The following is a 19,966-nucleotide window of genomic DNA, read 5'->3' as shown; positions in this document are numbered from 1 at the left end:
TCCCAAGTTCATCACTGTCCAAGGACAAGCCCACAGACTTACAGCTGAAATTGTTGGGGGTTTTTTTAACTGAAGTTGTTTTTATCTATCAAGTCAATGATTTTTTTTTTTGCCTCCAGGGTTATTGCTGGGGGCTCAGTACCTGCACTACAAATCCATTCCTCCTGGAGGCCACCTTTCCCATTTTTGTTGCCCTTGTTGTTATTATTATTGTATTGCTGTTGTTGTTTTGTTGGACAGGACAGAGAGGAGGGGAAGACAGAGAAGGGGAAAGATATATACCTGCAGTACTACTCATCGATTGTGAAGTGACCCCACCGCCCTGCAGGTGGGGAGCCTGGGGCTCAAACTAGATTCCCTGAAGCCGGTCCTTGTGCTTCGAGCCACATGTGCTTAACCCTTTGCGCTACCGCCCAGCCCCCTAAGGAACTTGTTTTTAATTAGTGATTTAAAGATGGGGAATAGTTTCACACCACACACACAGTTCTTTTTTTTAATATTAAGGTTTTTTTAAGATTTTATTTTATTAATGAGAAAGATAGGAAGAAGAGAGAGAGAAAGAACCAGACTGTGGTACATGTGCAGCCGGGGATTGAACTCAGGACCTCATGCTCAAGAATCTAGTTCCTTAGCCACTGCGCCACCTCCTGAACCACCACCACACACAGTTCTATGCCTAGACCTCCTTCTCTTCCCAGACTGATTCCTGAAAGTGGGAACTCTGCTATGAGCTCAGTCTTTTTTTTTTTTTTCACCTGCTGGGCAGTCTGATCCCATTCACCAGATTCTCTATGGCGCTGGGACACTTTAGAGTTTGGTTGACTTCCCTGCTGCCACAAAGATAATGTTAAATTTCTTGGTTCCCCAGGTTCATTCAAAAGCCTGTGTCTTCTACAGTTCTAAACAGCAGTCCTGAGCTCCTTTTCTTAAGCCACTTGGCTCCTGAGGGGTTCACATGGTTCCCCTAAAACTACCACATGGATTTAAAGCAATTGCAAGTCTGGCACCTGCTGGTGATGCCACCTTTCTACTTGAGTCTTTCTTTCCTGTTTTTTAAAAAAATTTTATTTATAAAAAGGAAACACTGACAAAACCATAGGATAAGAGGGGCACAACTCCAAAGTCTTTCTCTCCTTTGCCTCCTGTTCCCACTGTCCATGCACAATCACCAAACTTCAGATAGTGATGTTCCTTTCTTTACCAGGAACCCCAGCTGTTCTCTGATGAAATGTTTTCTGGACCAAAGTCAGCTTCTCCAGACCAGGCTGCCATAGCTCTGCCCCAGAAATCCTCCATGAACATTCTTGAAGCACTAGCAACTCTTTCAACAAATATTCATTGAGCATCTCCTCCATGCCTGGCACAATTCTAGATGTGAAATACGCTGCTCTAGGTGAAGCAGGGAGCAAAATTAAGATGACCTCTGCTTTAATGTGCAGATACGAGACACACACACACACGAGAAAGAGAAGGAGGATAAGAGAGATCCTCTATGGAGAAAGAGCTGGTCCTACAATGGTGCAAAGGAACTGGGAAGAAATAAATAAACTTCAGTTAGAAACAAAACTAGTTGATTTGCTGGATTTCAGCAATAAAGTGAGGATAGCATCCCTGCTTCATGCTTCTCACAATAAAATAAGATATATATGCAAAAAAAATCTGTAAATACACACACACACACACACACACACACATAGCAACACAGCATGATGGTGGCAAAGGAGGAGAGGCAAGTAAAGCTGTAGTAAAGGAAGGTTTGATCCAAGAGCCTCATGAGTAACTGGAAAGTGTCCCCAAAGGATGGATACCTGAGATGAGTGGGAGAAGCACATGTCTGGCAGAGGGCTTGGAGACTTGAAAGAGTGTGGGGAGTGTGTACAACCCCAGGATTTTATTTTCTACTTATTGTTTGTTATTAGTTTAAGATGGAGACAGAGGCAGGGAGAGAGAAAGTGAAAGAGACCACAGTACCGAAACTTCCTTCAATGTGGTGGTGGGGGGGGTAGGGTGTACACGCAGCAAAGCAGCACACTCTCCAAGTGAGCTATTCTGCAGGCTCAACCCCAAGCCTTTTAGCACAGCAAGAAGGTAAACAGTGGGAAGTGAGACCAGAGGAGTGAGTGGGACCAGGAAACCCTTCGCCACCTGCATGTTGCTGGGTCAGCTGAGACCCAAACAGGTATCTCCAAGACGTGACAGCTCTCTCCTGAGTCTTTCACAGTGTCCGAGACATGCTAACTCACTCTCTAGATGGAAGACAAACTGACCCCCAAAATATATTATTTAATGAAAAAGATGACTGAAAGCCCAGGAGGAGCCATATATCTTCTGACAGTTGCCTTCGTCATTTATTTAATTGCATTATGAGCAGTGTGCCCTCTAGGTGAAAGATGTCACTAACATGGTCTTGTTTCTACTTTAAGACCCAGCCTCCTCTGTAAGAATAGCAAATGGCACTCTGGTCGCCGCGGGTTGCTTGGCTGTATTTGTCACTGTGATCGCCTTCTTCATGTACAAGTAAGTTGCTGGTTCTATCACTTTAAACCTTTATAGTATATTGTCAAAAAGAAAAGAAAAGAAAAGAAAAGTAGCACACTTTCTGCACCAGTAGGCAGTTCCCTCCCCCTTTTTTTTTTGTCTTCAAACATTTTGTTTCTGAGAGGAAAATCTTCCAATGAACTATGAATCCCAAAGTAGCCTGTTAATTTTGCTGTTTTTTTTTTTATCTTCAAAATGCTACCAGATGTCAGCAGCTTTACAAATTGTCATCTGAATGTTGAATGTATAATCTCAAATTATAGGTAGCAGGAGCACTTCTTGCATCAAGAAGAGAAAATAGATATATTTTCAGAAGATACCAGTGTCTTGTAAGCCATAGGTTAAATGGAATTAGCCCTTCTACGTGAGGCATGTAAAAGATTGTTAGAAAAATAACATTCCAGTTGGAGAGGGTTTTGTTGTTATTGTTGTTGTTGTTGTTTTAAATCTATCTAACTCATTGATTTCAGAAAACACAAGGAATACACACCAATAGAAAACCCTGGAATTATGGTCAAAGGCAAGAGCCTGAATGTTTTCTTCAACCATGCTAAGTCCATGTTCTTCCCTGGAAGCCAAGAGAAAGATCCACTGCTCAAAAACCAGCAAGAAGTTCCTTAAATCTTCAGCCTCATTTCTGATAAACAGTTCAATCTTCAGTGTTATGGATGTGAGCTGGGCTAGATCCGATGTCTATTCACCACCACCCCCAAAGATTAGTGTAAATATGTATTGCGGTTTAGAGAGGTTCGTTTACTTTATAGGTTAAATGACACTTTGGAGATGTGGATAATTAAACTTCACACAACCCAAGATATATTATATAGGTGATTAACTAGCAGAATTTTCTTTCATTGTGATTCACATATAGTTTCTGAGGTGATTTACAGGAAGATGGACTGTGATGAAAGAGTAAGGGGGTTGGCAGAGTGGCACAGGACCTTGGGCTCTCAAATCTGAGGTCCTGAATTCAATTCCTACCGTTGCATGTGCCAGGATGATGCTTTGGTTCCTTCTCTCATTAGTAATAGTAGAAGGAAATGCATGGTTCATTAAACTCTGACCTAGGTTGACTAAAAATGGAGAGGCTGCACAATTTACAGTTTCCATATGACCAGATGCCTATAAGCAATATATTTCTGTCCTAAAGATCATGTTCCAAGATAACTGAATCCTTCTGCAATGAAAATGAATGAGCTCTCAGCAAAATAATAGTAAGTCAAGCCTTGAGTATGATGTACATGCTTGTTATGCTACAGAAAATATCTAATAAATAGGTGTGGATATTTTCATGACAACCTGCTGTACCCAGTGGTGTGAAAGTCTGATACCTTTTTATTTGTTTATCCTATAGACATTTATAGAAACTTTCTATGTATCAGGTATGATCTAGACACACTTGGAGTGCTGACATTCTTCTTATATATCTGAATTTCTGCATTCTCTAGTGTATACATTTAAACATGTATATTCTGGGAGTCGGACTGTAGCGCAGCGGATTAAGCACAGGTAGCACAAAGCGCAAGGACCGGTGTAAGGGTCCGGGTTCGAGTCCTGGCTCCCCACCTGCAGGGGAGTTGGAGTCGCTTCACAAGCGGTGAAGCAGGTCTGCAGGTGTCTATCTTTCTCTCCCCCTCTCTGTCTTCCCCTCCTCTCTCCATTTCTCTCTGTCCTGTCCAACAATGACAACAATCATAACTACAACAATAAAACAACAAGGGCAACAAAAGGGAATAAATAAATTAAAATAAATATTTAAATAAATAAATAAAATAAACATATATTCTGAGGCTGGCAAAATAGCTCACTTAGTGAGCTGCTTTGCCATATGTGCAATCCAACTTCCCCTGCACTGAAGGAAGACAGCTTCAGTGCTATGGTCTCTTTAACTCTCTCTCTCTCTCTCTTTCTTTCTCCCACCTTTGCCTCTTTGTTTCTATCTAAAAATAAATAAGCAAAACAAAAATGTAAATAATAGTCTATGTGTGGAGTCTGGTGGTGGCACACCTGGTTGAGGGCACATGTTACAATGTGCAAGGACCTGGGTTCAAGCCTCTGGCCCTCACCTGCAGGAAGAAAGCTTTGCAAGTGGTGAAGCAGTGTTGCAGGTGTCTCTCTTTCTCTCTTCCTATCTCTTCCTTTCTCTTCCTTCCCTCTCGATTTCTGGCTGTTTCTATCTATAAATAAAGATAATGGGGGCCGGGTGGTGGCGCAGCGGGTTAAGTGCAAGTGTCGCAAAGCGCAAGGACCAGCGTGGGGACCCCGGTTCTGCCCCCGGCTCCCCACCTGCAGGGGGGTCGCTTCACGGGCGGTGAAGCGGGTCTGCATGTGTCTTTCTCTCCCCTTCTCCGTCTTCCCCTCCTCTCTCGATTTCCCTCGGTCCTATCCAACAATAACGATAGCAATAATATTAACAACAGCAACGATGGACAACAAGGGCAGCAAAGGGGAAAGGGTGGCCTCCAGGAGCAGTGGATTCGTGGTGCAGGCAGGGAGCCCCAGCAATAACCCTGGAGGCTAAATAAATACATAAATAAATAAATAAAGTAAAATATTTAAAAATATGAACAAAAGTATATACTCTGATTTTCATAAAAAAGGAGGCCTCTAGTTTTTCTATTTAAATGACATAGAATCTTGACCAGGAAGGGATTTAACTTAAATTAATAAATAAAGCTGCCTGCCTTGGCATTCATTTTTCTCTTCTTCCTGAAAAATAAACTAGGAAGGGACAATATCCTGGGATTGTAATTATTTTTTAGTTACCTTCTAATTTTTTGCCTTTCAGTTTCATTTCTACTTTATGCTTGACACATAAAAAGTTGTTTAGCACTTCCCCATATAGGACTGACATTCGCATAGATGATGTTTTTAAATATGTAATATGTGAGTTTTTACATATAAATTAAATATATGGATGTATATATCTAACAAGGTCAACCTAAGCTAAATGATTTTGCAGGAGCGGAATTGCTTAACTGATAGAACCCAGGTCTTGCATGCCAGAGGCTCCTGGTTTAATCTGTAGCATCACATGTACCAGGTGATCCTCTGACCTCTCTCTCTCCCTCTCACTCTCTCTCTCCCTCACATTAATATCCTCTCTTTATGTCATATGAAATAAATATTTTAAAATATTTATTGAGAAGCTAAGGAGAGGTGAGCCTAGTATGTGCACACATTACCATGCCCAAAGATCAGAGTTCAAGTCCCTGGTCCTCACCTGCAGCAGAGAAGCTTCACAAATGATGAAATACTTTAGGAGTCTTGGAAGTTGGGCTGTAGCATAGCGGGTTAAATGCACGTGGCACAAAGCGCAAGGACGGCCTATCAACCCCAGTTCGAGCTCCCAGCTTCCCCCACCTTTCACTAAGCATAACACCTTCCAGGTCCATCCCTGGTGTTTTAAATGGCTCCGTTAATCTTTTTTAAGGAGTGGGAAAGGTATTGTGAAAATTAGCATTTGGTGGAGGAGATGAGGGCACAGAATTCTGGTGGAGGGAACATTATGGAATTATACCCCTATTATGATTTTGCAAATCAGTATTAAATCACTAATAAAAATAATCGGGGGCCAGGAGGTAACGGAGTGGGTTAAGCGCACTTGGCGTGAAGCACAAGGACAGGACCGGCTCAAGGATGCCAGATTGAGCCCCCGTCTCCCGACCTGCAGAGTGGTTCCTTCACTAGCGGTGAAGCAGGTCTACAAGTGTCTTTCTTCCCCACCCTCTTCCTCTCCCTCTTTCAATTTCTCTCTGTCCTATCCAACAACAACAGTAATGGCAACAATAGCAACAACAACAAGGGCAACAAAATGGGAAAAAATGGCCTCTGGGAACAGTGCAGGTACCAAGCCCCAGCAATAACCCTGGAGGCAAAAAATATATATATATACATATACATATAATTTAAAAAAAATAATAATCCCTAACATTTGATCTAGTCTCTTCACAGATGACTTAGGAACCAAAAAACAAGCTATTTGTTCTGAAATTATCTCCTAATAGTACAACATGTACAGAACATGAGTTGGGAAATTTCACTGTGTTTGCTGTAGGTCTGTGGTTTTTAGTCACGGGCCTACTTTGCCCTTTGGGAGCCATTGGCAATATTAGAAAATATTGGGCAGGGGAGACAGAATAATGGTTATGGAAAAAACTTTCATTCCTGAGGCATCAGAGGTCCCAGGTACAAACCTTGGCACCACCATTAAGCCAGAGCTGAGCAGTATTCTGAGGAAGGGAGGGGTAAATAAGGAAATAAATATTAGGGGGTGGTTATTCATGGTGCACCTGGTTAAATACATATGTTACAATGTACAAGGTTCAAGCCCCTAGTCCTAGTCCTCACCTGCAGGGGGAAAGCTTCAAAAGCAGTGAAGCAGTGCTGCAGGTGTCTGACTCTCATTTTCATCTTGATTTCTGGCTTTATCAATGCAATAAGTAATATAAATTTTAAGAAGTATATTAGGAGTTATTTTTAGTTAGCACAACTAGGGCAATGTGCTACTAGAACTCAGTGGATATAGGTAAGGAATGCTACTAGACATCCTGCAATCTATAAGACTGTCACAACAAAGAATTTTCTGGCCCAAAATATCAGAAATCCTGCTGTCAAGTAATAGAAGATACCCTAGACATGGATGTAAAAATCTGAATTTGAATCCCTTTCTGGCTGGACTACATCTTCTTTTTCAAATCGTTTGAAATTATTTTTATTTATTCATTTTTGAGAGAGATGCAGAGAGAGAAAGACACAGAAACACTGCTCAGCTCTGGCTTATGGTGGTGCGGGGGGTTGAACCTGGAACTTTTGAGCCTCAGGCATGAGAATCTCTTTGCATAACCATTATGCTATCTACCCACCCCCCACTTCTTGAGCCTCCATTTTCTTATCTATCAAAAGGATAGGTAGTCCCCCACCCACCCACAGCTGACTTCATAGTGCTGCTGCAGAACCATCTGACAGAATGAAGAAACGGGAACACACTTTGAATGTGCATGGTGGTATACACTGCATGCCAGAGCTGAGGACAGAAGCAGTGTAAGGAGATTTTTATCATTTTGCAGTTATTAAGTCAGCACATTAGTACCAAAAGCAGGAGGCACTACTGAATTGCAGAAGAACCACCTGAAGGCTTGTTAAAAAACACAGGCTATGGTCCAGAAGGTGGAGCAGTGGATACTGTTGAATTCTCAGGCTTGCGGTCTCAAGGTCAACCCCCAGCAGCACATATGCCAGAGTGATGTCTGTGTCTCTTTCTCTCTCTCCCCCTGTTCCTCTAATAAATAATAATAATAATAATAATAATAATAATAATATTTAAAAGAAAAAGAGAAATACAGACTTCAGGAGCTGGCAAAACAGCTCACCTAGTTAGTATGCTGTTTTGCCATGAGCACAAACATGGTTTGTGCCCAGCCTCAGCCACATTAAAGGAAGCTTTTGTGTTGTGGTCTCTTTTTACATTCATATTCTCTCTCTCACTCTCTCTCTCTCTCTCCCCCTCCCTCCTAGTCTGTTCCTGTTTTTAAAAAAAAAAACAAAAAACAACCACAGGCTTCTGAACTAACTACCACTCCCCCATAAAATTTCAAACTTACTGTTGCATAGTGGGACCCCATAACTTTGCTTTCTCAGTACTTTCAGATGATGCTTATGCTGCCCTCATCCCGTCTCAGATCAATAGGGGGCAGCAGAGAGCAACAAGCATTCCCTCATCACAGAGGAAGCCAGTGGAAAGTCTCATCAAGCTTCCCTTTATCTCAATCTAACAAATAAACATTATATTAATGTTTATTCTCCATGTGACCTTGGCAATGATTCATTCAACTTTTGTTGAATAGCTATCTGTAAAATGGAGGGAATGTCACATAAAAGATACTGTGATGACTTGACTGATGTTTGCTGAGAATTAGAACCTCCGAAGAAAATGGAAATTGTGTAGGTAATAAATTAATCCTGGGAATTTCTTATTCCTGGGACATTTTATAAATGTCTTCATTTGAAACTCTTCTATTATTCAGAAACATTGACTGCCTTCAGTTGTTTAAGCAGTTCAGAGAGGAGTATTTGCAATGCATCCATTACATCCCCAAAAGGAGAGTTAACTCTGAAGCGAAGTGACAAGCTGCAAGCAGATGAGGGGCTGTCATTCAGGCAGTGATGGTAACTGGACTTCCCTGTGGAGTATACCCATTACTGTGCCTGGGGAAGCAGGTTCAAGCACACGCTTCCCACCTGCTGCGCGGGGAAGGGGGGGATTCAGAAGCGGTGGAGCAGTGCTACAGTTGTCTCCTCCTCTCTGTTTCTCTCACACTTTATCCCAAAATAAAAAAATAATCATTTTATTTTAAAGTTTTAAAAGATATTTATCTTATCTGACATTCCAGAGATAAATTGAGAGGCAGAAGGAAGATCGGGAGAAAGAGAGAGACCTGCAGCACTGTTTCACCATTTGTGAAGTTCCTCCCTACATGTGGGGACTGGGAACTTGAGCCTGAGTCCTCCTTGCACATGGTAACCTGTATGCTCAACCAGGTGTACCAGTGCCCATCCCCTAATAAATACAATTTTTATAAAGAGGTGATACCTTGGAACTGATTTTTTAATTTTTTAAATATATATTTTATTTTAATGAGAGAGAAAGAGACACCAGAGCAGTACTCAGCTTTAGCTTATGGTAAGGCTGGGGAGTGAACATGGGATCTCAGAGCCTCAGGCACGAGAGTTTTATTATTATTATTATTTTAAATTTTATTTTCTTTTATTATTTTTTAAATATTTATTAATTTCCTTTTTGTTGCCCTTGTTTTTTATTGTTGTTGCAGTTATTATTATTGTTGTTATTGATGTTGTCATTGTTGGATAGGACAGAGAGAAATGGAGACAGGAGGGGAAGACAGAGAGGGAGAGAGAGATAGACACCAGCAGACCTGCTTCACCGCCTGTGAAGCGACTCCCCTGCAGGTGGGGAGCCAAGAGCTTAAACCGGTTTCCTTGGGCTTTGCGCCACGTGCGTTTAACCTGCTACACTACCGCCCAACTCCCTTATTATTATTGTTGTTGATTTAATTATCATCAACAAGTCCATTGAGTAAGAGGGATACAATTTCACACAATTCCCACCACCAGAGTTCCACACCTCATCCGCTCCATTGGAAGCTTTCCTATTCTTTATCCCTCTGGGAGTTTGAGCTCAGGATCATTATGGGGTTCAGAAGGTGGAAGGTCTGGCTTCTGTAACTGTTTCTCTGCTGGACATGGGTGTTGGCAGGTCAATCCATACTCCCAGCCTGTTCTCTCTCTTTCCCTAGTGGGGTAGGGCTCTGGAGAGGTGGGCTTCCAGGACATGGGCATGGTAACACATGTGCTCAATCAGGTACACCACACCCAGGCCCCCCCTTTTGTTTTCCTTCACAGAGCTGGGGCTTTCTGCATGTGTGAATTCACTGCCCCCAGCCACAGTTTCATACAGAAAGGCAAAAGGGGGCACAAAAGACCTGGGGGAAAGGAGTCACTACAATACCTGAGCTTCCTCTGGTGCCATATCACCTCCCATTTAGTGCCTGGGTCTCAAACTGGGAAATGCACATAGCAAAGACACACACCATACCCCATAAACTATCTCTCTGGCCAACATGTACAAGCTCTAATGATACAAATTGAATAGCAGGATTCGAGATTAGTGAGTTCTTAATGTCAAGATGTTTATTACAATACATTCTTTAAGGTTTTTGTTTGTTTTTTGTTTCTTTTGGATTGTTGATTGTTGTTAAAATTTCCGGACGGCTCCAGCTGGCCGGGCTGGCTTCACAGTGGTGAACAGAGACGCGGAGACAACGGCTGGGCAGGGAAGCTGTATTTCTTTATTCAGGAACAACGATTCATAAACTAAGACAAACTAATCACCAAACAGAACTCTGCTGTCTCTTTGCGGCGGCGCAAGCACTCTCTCTTACTCTGGAACTCAGGAACCCTCTCCCTTACTCTCGAACTCAGAAACTCTCGCACCCTCGCACTCTCGAACTCCGGAACTCAGGAACTCTGTCACTGGGGAACTCAGGAACTCTGTCACTGGGGAACTCAGGAACTCTCGGACTCCGGAACCCTCTCCCAGGGTCCCTTGGGGCGGGGCCAAGCAGGCCCGCGAAATTAACAGGACTCATCCAATTCTCTTGGAGGGGGAGGGCTAGAACAAGCCAATGTAAAGCATACGACAATTCCCCCTTTTCTTTTTAACTAAATGACTATAGTATCAAGGGTGTGGGGTGAACAGAAACATATATAACCAAAACCAGCATGTTGCCAAGGGAAGGCCTGAGGGGGCCATATCTGAAAAAAAAAACATTTCTTGCCTCTGGGGGGCTACTTGCCTCGACGGGCATTTGCATGGGGGCGGGGAACGGCCTAGGGTCCCAAAGGCAGCTGGCTGCAACTTACTATGAAACAAAACTTGTTATTAGCATATCTACTGCACGATCTAACATTTCTAATAGAGAAGGAATTTGAGACTTTTACATATCAACAACGTCTTTTAACCTTTTGTTACACCCATTCAAGATGGAGACACACCCTAGGTGTGGGCCGGAGAGGAAACCTCAGGCATGAGAATAATTAGCATAGCCATTGTGCGATCTACCATTTCTAATAGAGAAGGTAGTGTTTTACATATCAACAAGTCTATTTAACCTTTTGTTTAGACCAACTTAGTTGAAATATATTGATTGTTAACTAATTTTTACCTCAGACTTTAAATGTAAGTTAATTTTTATCTTTATGAGAATTACGTTGAAAACCTTTTTCATTTAACTTTGACTAGTAAGAATTTAGCCTTAAAGCTACTGTTTACCAAACTTTAAACATACACATAAACATAGTCATTAATACACGAGGAGAGAAACCTTTGTTACGAAGACATGTCATTTTAAACACGAATTTAAATCTATATTGTCTTAGTTGTTGGGGGGGGGGGGTTCACCATCCGGAGGTGGCTTCCCGTGCAGCTCCATTTCCGAGCAGCTCCACTTCTAGGAATTGCAGGTTGCGATCTCTGCACAAATCTCTGCATACTCCAGCTTGTCTGCCTTCAGACCGGACCGGCGGCTGGAGATCTCGTGTGCCCAGTTTTGGCAGGGAGCCCGGGGGTCCGGGAGGCCCGGGATGGTTCCAGAATTCATAGAAAGAGGGCAGGCAGGCCATCTTTGTAGAAGGCGTGGGCCTAGGTGCCCAGGGGTGGCGGCCATGATAGGCCGCCGCGGCCCTGCCCCATGGCCCTGCCATGTCTGCTGCCCTGTTTGCAGTGGCCGAGCAGCGTGGAGGGATCAAGCGTCCAGTGCCCTGCACCACGCGGTGGAGAGCCGGCTCCTGTGGGCTGGCCTCAGGCTCCAGCATGTTGGCATCGGGCTCCAGCATGTTGGCCTCAGGCTCCAGCATGTTGGCATCGGGCTCCAGCATGTTGGCATCGGGCTCTAGCGTGCTGGCATCGGGCTCTTGCATGGTGGCGTAGGCCTCCTGCGGGCTGCGGGGCTGCGGGGTTGCTGGCGCGGTGCGCGGGGTTGTCTGGGCGCAGCCGGCTGGCTGGCTGTTTGACCAGGTGGAAACAGCAGCTCCGCGCCTTGCCTCCCGCCCGCTGGCTCTTCCCGCTGGCTGTTGTGAGTTCGCCAGAGCGAGTGGAAACCACAGAGTGGTCCAGAGATAAATGTTCCAGAAACAGCAAAACAGTCTCGTGAAGAAAGAGCAGAGGCCTTTGGAGATCTCTTCACAAGCAGAAGAGAAGGCCATAGTACATAGGTAGCCAAATTGTCTTTACTTATCTGAGAGATGCGCAGGTCAGGTCCACGTGGGCGCCATTTGTTGTTAAAATTTCCGGACGGCTCCAGCTGGCCGGGCTGGCTTCACAGTGGTGAACAGAGACGCGGAGACAACGGCTGGGCAGGGAAGCTGTATTTCTTTATAAAACTAAACTATATAAATTTTATATACAGGACACCTTTGAAGGGCCCCCAAAGGTGCCCTGTAAACTATCTTGTGGAAATTAATCCACAACAGATCTGGCATCAATCTGGCACTGTAAACGTTAAAATCATTGTCACGAATATGCGTTAACTCTCTAAGCAATTTGAGTCTGTTTAAAATACATATTTTAGCTAAAATTGGTCTCAAGATCCTGCGGTAGAGGCTGCTACAGGAGGTCACATTAGATGACCTTTTAATAAATCATAAAGAGATTCTAAACCAATTATAATCATCGAGGTACCAACTATAACAAACCTATAACTTGTTACCAGTTCAAATTAACCACGAGAAGCAGATTGTTTGTGTTTCTTTCACAGGAATCCCGGAAAAACCATCTGAACCCCTGCATACCCTGACGTCACTCACTAGATGGCACGACTACCGTGGCACACCCCCCGAAACCCTAGATGTCACTCAACGTGATCTGAAGAACCTGATACACGAATTCCAAGGACAGAACTTTCTTCATGCCTGGTTACCGTTCCTGCTTCTGACCTGCTTGTTACGTGCTGGCAGTTCCAGCTAGCTATCTACAAAAGAGCAACATTCCAACGGCTGACCTCCCTCATGCAGCGTTGCATCCCCTGCCAATTCCTCCCCTAGCCATCTACTTCGGACTGAGACTTGTATCGGACTTTCTGACATACCCTATATACATTTTACACAATTTTAAAGCAGCTTATTTCCCTTCACGCTGCTGGTTTTTCATAGACTAATCCTGAGTAATTCATAGACTTTACAGACTGTTGCCTTGAGGACTATACAATGCCAAATAGCCCCTCTGTTTGGTGGGTCATGCCTCCTGCCGCCCCCTCATTATGTACCCTTGCCCTTTTCCCCACTCAAGCAGGGAAGCTGTATTTCTTTATTCAGGAACAACGATTCATAAACTAAGACAAACTAATCACCAAACAGAACTCTGCTGTCTCTTTGCGGCGGCGCAAGCACTCTCTCTTACTCTGGAACTCAGGAACCCTCTCCCTTACTCTCGAACTCAGAAACTCTCGCACCCTCGCACTCTCGAACTCCGGAACTCAGGAACTCTGTCACTGGGGAACTCAGGAACTCTGTCACTGGGGAACTCAGGAACTCTCGGACTCCGGAACCCTCTCCCAGGGTCCCTTGGGGCGGGGCCAAGCAGGCCCGCGAAATTAACAGGACTCATCCAATTCTCTTGGAGGGGGAGGGCTAGAACAAGCCAATGTAAAGCATACGACAGTTGATAAAATATTGCAGAAGGGTGAGGGAAATAGAATGCAAATATGCATTATGCAAATAGACTTTTATGCCTGAGTCTCCAAGGTCTCAAGTTTAATCCCCGGGACCAACATAAAATAGAACTGAGCTAGCTTTGAGTTTTGGTTTTGGAAATTGAATAGAGGAAGGACTGTATTCAAAATTGGGTGTTTAGCTGCTACAGTTTACAAGCCAAATCTGGCTTTCTGCTTGTTTTTCTATGGCCTACCTGCAAAACTTAGTTTTTATATTTAATAATGACTGGGAAAGAAATAATCTATGATTTCAGAGATAAAGTTTGTCAGAGTTATATCAATGGTAACTAATAAAAAAGTTTTTAAATATTATTTATTATTGGATAGAGACAGGAATTGAGAGGGAGAGTAGGGGAGATAGAGAGAAAGACAGAGAGACACATGCAGCACTGCTTCACTACTCGTGAAGCTTTCCTCTGCAGGTGGGGACTAGTGGCTTAAACCTGTGTCCTTGCACATTGTTATGTGTTTGCTTAAGCAAATGCACCACTGGTCCCAAAATGGTTTTTATAGACCTTTCTTCCTTCTTATCTGAGGTAAGACAGTGAAAAGAAAGTGTTGCCTGTTAGCCATTATAAAAGTCCTCAGAATTGCAAATCCTTTTCCCCTTACCCCACCCCCACCCCTACACACACACACACACACACACACACACAGGATCATGAGCTATTGGATGCTATCGCTTCTTGGCCTTTTGGCTAAGATCAAGTGTGTGGATGCTGGTGTTTAAAAGGAATCAGTCACTGACTTCTTTCTTTTTATTTATAAAAAGGAAACATTAAGGGAGTCGGGTGGTAGTGCAGTGGGTTAAGCACTCTACCGTTACTGATCCAAGTTCAGGGCAAGGTCCTGTGGGGGGGCCCACAAAGGGGTCTATTTTGTTGTTCCTGATAGAGATGACTGCTAACAATCAAAAGAGGGATTTATTTGAGGTCTAGGCCCATCACGTCTGTTTGGGAATCTCAGGACTCCCTGACTAGGGCCTCAGCTGATGGGATGGCCTGATAGTGACTAAAGAGTCATCATTAAAGTATGTCAGTCTCTTGCCCTTACTCAGCTTTTTACTTACTCCTTGCTTTGATAAGGTTAGCTTTGGAGTGAGTGAGAGAACTGTAATAGAAAGTAGGTGAGGAGGGTATCTAAGTCTAAGTAGATACTATTTCATTATGAACTTTATACTGACTCACTGCAGACTATTGTGTACTTTTGCTTCCAGGTCTATATTTTGCCCTGAACCAGTTTCTTTTAAAGTTAGAATCAGAAAAGAAAGAGTGTTTTAATAATGCTACCTTGGAAATGCAGATAAGGAAGGGCTGAAGCAGATTCCTGAGGGAGTCAAGCTATCAAATTAACCACAAATCACAACTACTATAACTTTCCAAGATTTGGAAGAAACCCAGTAACATCCCTGGTGTGTTATTTCAGGAGCCTCCAGTTTGCTCTGTCAGCAGCAATGATGAACAGCTGCAGGAGATGTTCTATAGGCCCTTGTGAAAAAGTGGGAAGGTGGGAACCTGTCACAGGTGTCTTCAACAGCTCACCCTGGAGCTGATAAAAGGGTGGAAGGTGGGAACCTATGTCACAGGTGTCTTCAGCAGCTCGCCCTGGATCTGAGTAAAGGGTGGGGCCACTACTCTGGGAGATGACACCATAAGTCCTCAGGGACTTTCTTCAAAGAAAATAGAGAGGGTTGAAGAACAGTGCAGGCTGGGGGAGAGAACCCACAGGCTAAACTACAGAAAGGCTGAGTAAGCTTCTCTGACACAGTCACACTCACATATCACCCTGACTGATATAATGATAGGATGAATGATTGGATTCATAAGTTGGAGACTGGGAAGTGTAAAAGTTCAACCTTTTCTTACTCCATGCATGAGTTTATTATGCTTCTGTGTTTCCTAAGCTGGGGACTATCAATCCTCTTTTGGTGGCAAAGAAATTTATTTATTTTATTTTTGCCTCCAGGGTTATTGCTGGGGCTCAGTGCCTGCACTAGGAATCCACTGCTCTTGGAGGCTATTTCTCCCCTTTTGTTGCCCTTTTTGTTTATCGTTGTTGTTATTGCTGTTGTTGTTGCTGTCGTTGTTGTTGGATAGGACAGAGAGAAATGGAGAGAGGAGGGGAAGACAGAGAGGGGGAGAGAAGACAGACACCTACATAACTGCTTTACCACTTGTGAAGTGACACCCCCTGCAGGTGGGGAACCAGCGGCTCTAACCAATATCCTTAGCAGGTCCTTGCGCTTTGCGCCACATGCACTTGACCTGCTGCACTACTGCCCGGCCCCTGGCAAAGCAGTTAAATACACACATACACACTTTGTCTTGGACAGAATAAACATGTCTCCCATAGCAAATGGATGTAGGTACTTTTGCAGTCCAATATAAGTTTTTTTTTTTTTTAAAAATTTATTCCCTTTTGTTGCTCTTGTTGTTTTATTGTTGAATTTATTATTATTGTTGTCATCATTGTTGGATAGGACAGAGAGAAATGGAGAGAGGAGGGGAAAACAGAGAGGGGGAGTGAAAGACACCTGCAAACCTGCTTCATGGCCTGTGAATTGACTCCCCTGCAGGTGGAGAGCCAGAAGCTTGAACCAGGATCCTTATGCTGGTCCTCGGGCTTTGCGCCACATGTGCTTAACCCGCTGTGCTACCACCCAACACCCTATAAGTTTTTTTTTTAATCTTTATTTATTGGATAAGGACAGCCAGAAATCAAGAGGGAAGGGGGTGATAGAGAGGGAGAGAGACAGAGAAACACCTGCAGCACTGCTTCACCACTTGCAAAGCTTTCCCCCTGCAGGTGGGGCAGGGGCTTGAACCTGCATCCTTGCACATTGTAATACATGCGCTCAACCAGGCTCGCCACCACCCGGCCTCTATAAGTTTTTTTAAAACATGTTGCTTAGTAATGGCAGCTTTTTGTCTTGCTGATGTTCAACAGCTGACATTGAAAGAAACATCCTTTCCCTCTCAGATTTAAATATAGTTTTAAAAGTTTGGAGAAGTAGTGTAATGATTATGCAAAAAGTCCCAGATTCAACATTGCACCACCACCACCACCACCATAAGCCAGCGCTGAGTAGTGTTCTAGTGATGTTCCACTCCCCCCCTCTCTCTCAAATTTAAAAGTTGGGACCACTACTCTCCAGTCTCAGCTATTTCCTGATCTCTGGGACATCTCATTCCACTGCTGAGAACTGTAGCTTCTGGCATACATTCCTGTTGCATTTATGCGTAATAATTTTTCCCCCTGAATTTCCACTCAAAGAGAGTACTGTTTCTGGGTCAAAGTGTTTGTTACCTGCTAGCTTGTCTTGAGTTCTTGGTATTATTGAGGGTACGAAATCATGCCAGAAGATTCAGCAAAGAGGTAGAGGTTTACTTATCTAAAAAGAAGATACACACGTCATGGGCAAAATGTAGGATAAACTCAAAGTGAGAACCTAACTTGAGTTACAGATATATTTAAAAATAATTTATTTTAATGACAGAGAGAAAGGAAAGAAGGAAGGAAGGAAGAAAAGAAAGGAAGGAAGGAATAGAAAGATGCAGAGAGATCAGAGGACTGCTCAGCTCTGGCACATGGTAGAGCTGGGGGTTGGAAACTCAAGACTTGAACATCTTTTGCACAGTCACGATGTTATATCCCTGCCCCTGCAGACACATTTTTAGAAAGCTTGCTTTTGGTGAAAGGTACTATCAAAAATTTGGGGGGGGAACAAAAGAAAGGGGATGAATAGAGGGGGTAGAAATGAGCAATTATAGCTATATTGTGGGACAAACACACAAAAGTTCAGGAAATAGAGTTTCTACTCAGAAAACTAGGGTGTTTTTTTTTTTCAGTGCACAAGGACTTGGGTTAAAGCCTCTGGCCCCCACCTACAGGAGAGAAGTTTTAAAAGTGTTAAGGAGTGCTGCAGGCTTCTCTCTCTCTCTCTCTCTCCCCCTTTCCACCTCCTTTATCTCCCTTCCCTCTCAATTTCTTTTTGTCTCTATCCAATAAATAAATAAAAGTTTAAAAGAAATAATTTTTAAAAAGAGGAAAAAAAATGGGTTTGAGGGCGAGGAGACATCAATAATAGTTATGCAGAAAGACTTGATGCTTGATGTACCACAAGTCCCAAATTCAGTCCTCTGAATCACCATAAACCAAAGCTTAGCAATATTTTGGGGGGGAAAAAGGATTTTAAGACTGATGCTTGTGGATTTGAGTAGATTTGAGAAGAGAGGTGACTGATTACTAGCTTATTTACTGTGTCTTTAAAAAAAAAGGGGGGGGAGTCGGGCGGTGGTGCAGTGGGTTAAGCACACGTGGTGCAAAGCGCAAGGACCGGCATAAGGATCCCGGTTCAAGCCCCCCGCTCCCCACCTGCAGGGGAGTCACTTCACAAGCGGTGAAGCAGGTCTGCAGGTGTCTGTCTTTCTCTCTCCCTCTCTGTCTTCCCCTCCTCTCTCCCTTTCTCTCTGTCCTATCCAACAGCAATGACATCAATAACCATAACAATGTTAAACAACAAGGACAACAAAAGGGAAAATAAATAAATATTTAAAAAAAAATTTTTTTTTAAAAAAAGGGGGGTAGCAATTATCTGTTTATGTGATCTCTGTGCCCCAGAGCAATGCCAAGCAAGCAATGTGGGCTCAACTTTGCTTTAATCTAGTTACTTAAGAAATAGTGTGGTGGCAGGGCTGGGTGGTGGCACATCTGGTTGAGGGTGCCTGCACTAGGAATCCACTGCTCCTGGAGGCTATTTTTCCCTTTTGTTGTCCTTGTTGTTTATCATTGTTGTTATTATTGTTGTAGTTACTCATGTCGTTGTTGTTGGATAGGACAGAGAGAAATGGAGAGAGGAGGGGAAGACAGAGAGGGGGAAAGAAAGATAGACACCTGCAGACCTGCTTCACCGCCTGTGAAGCGACTCCCCTGCTGGTGGGGAGCCGGGGGCTCGAACCAGGATCCTTATGCCAGTCCTTGCGCTTTGCACTACATGCGCTTAACCCGCTGTGCTACCTACCGCCTGACTCCCAGCATCAGACTTTCATATCTAAAGTTCCCAGATTGATCCCTGGCATCTCATGTACTGGTGTGGTGCTCAGGCTTCTCTCTCTTTTGTTCTCTCTGCCTCATATGAATCTCTCTCTCTTTCTCCTCTCTATCTCTAAATAAAAATAAAGCTCAGGGCTAGGGAGACAACACAATGATTATGGAAACAACTCTCATGCTTGAGGCTCAGAGCTCCCAGATTCAATCCCCCTGCACCATCGTAAGCCAGAGCTGAGCAGTGAGCTGGTGACAAGAAACACTGAACCTGTGGTTTTAGGGCCACTGGAACACCACCTTTTGCCTTTCCTGAATGGGAAGGAGCCTCTTCCACCATTTCTCCAGTGAAACCAATTGTTGGATCAAAGTGCAGGCTCTGACTCCTATCCCTTGTTTGAGCAACATTGTTTCCTCATTTCAAAGCCATTGTTTTCTCTGAAGTTGGGCTCCCTGAGCACCCACATTGTCCCCTTGAACTACTGGGATACAGGATGCTGGCGTGCAGCCTGCAGATCGTTTCTCTCAAAAGCCTACATAGAGTTTGTAGGGACCTAGAGGACTGCCAACCCTACTTGTGCTCACAAAAAATAAGGGAGCTAGGGCTGGGAGATTGCTCATTGTTAGAGCACACACCATGCATGAGGACCTGGGTTCAAGCCCCCTGTCTCCACATGGGAACACCATGCAAAAGGGAAGCCTCATAATCAGTGGAGTGGTGTTGTGGTGTCTCTGCTCTCCTCTTTCTTTCTCCCTCTGCCCTCTCTGTCTCTCTCCCTCTAGCTAAAAGGAAGGGAGGGAGGGAGAAAGGGAGGAAAGAAGGAAGGAAGGAAGAAAGGAATGAAGGGAGGGAGGGAGGAAGGGAAGAAGGGAGAAAAATAATTTGCAGGAAGTGGTGGAATCTTGCAGAAGCAAAGCCCCAACAACAAAGGGAGAGAGAGAGAGAGAGAGAGAGAATGGGCCAGGTAACAACGTATCTGGTTGAACATACATGTTATAATGCACAAGGACCCAGGTTCGAACCCCCAGTCCCAGGTGCAGGAGGAAAGCTTCATCAGTGGTGAAGCAGTGCTGCAGGTATCTCTGTTTCTCTCCCT

At 43.8% G+C, this 19,966-nt stretch overlaps 1 protein-coding gene and 1 long non-coding RNA gene across 2 annotated transcripts in view; one reads left to right on the top strand and one right to left on the bottom strand.

Moving 5' to 3' along the window:
• The window catches only part of GPNMB (glycoprotein nmb), a 34,103-nt gene extending 30,258 nt beyond the window's left edge, over positions 1-3,845 (top strand). The window contains exons 10-11 of the mRNA XM_007523962.3: positions 2,424-2,517; positions 3,009-3,845. Coding sequence (XP_007524024.1) covers positions 2,424-2,517; positions 3,009-3,159 — 245 coding nt within the window. The 3' untranslated portion in view covers positions 3,160-3,845. The remainder of the gene's footprint in view (positions 1-2,423; positions 2,518-3,008) is intronic.
• LOC132539890 (uncharacterized) lies at positions 3,354-18,247 on the bottom strand. Its single transcript, XR_009551176.1, has 2 exons — positions 18,201-18,247; positions 3,354-4,104 (listed from the first exon to the last, which is right to left on the bottom strand). It is a non-coding gene; the product is annotated as an uncharacterized LOC132539890 (long non-coding RNA).
• Between the last annotated feature and the right edge of the window lie 1,719 nt (positions 18,248-19,966).

The sequence above is a fragment of the Erinaceus europaeus genome, chromosome 8 (genome assembly GCF_950295315.1).
Source record: "Erinaceus europaeus chromosome 8, mEriEur2.1, whole genome shotgun sequence".
Taxonomy (NCBI): domain Eukaryota; kingdom Metazoa; phylum Chordata; class Mammalia; order Eulipotyphla; family Erinaceidae; genus Erinaceus; species Erinaceus europaeus.
Note: the sequence above shows the minus strand (reverse complement) of the source record. Positions and strands in the feature narration are given on the sequence as shown.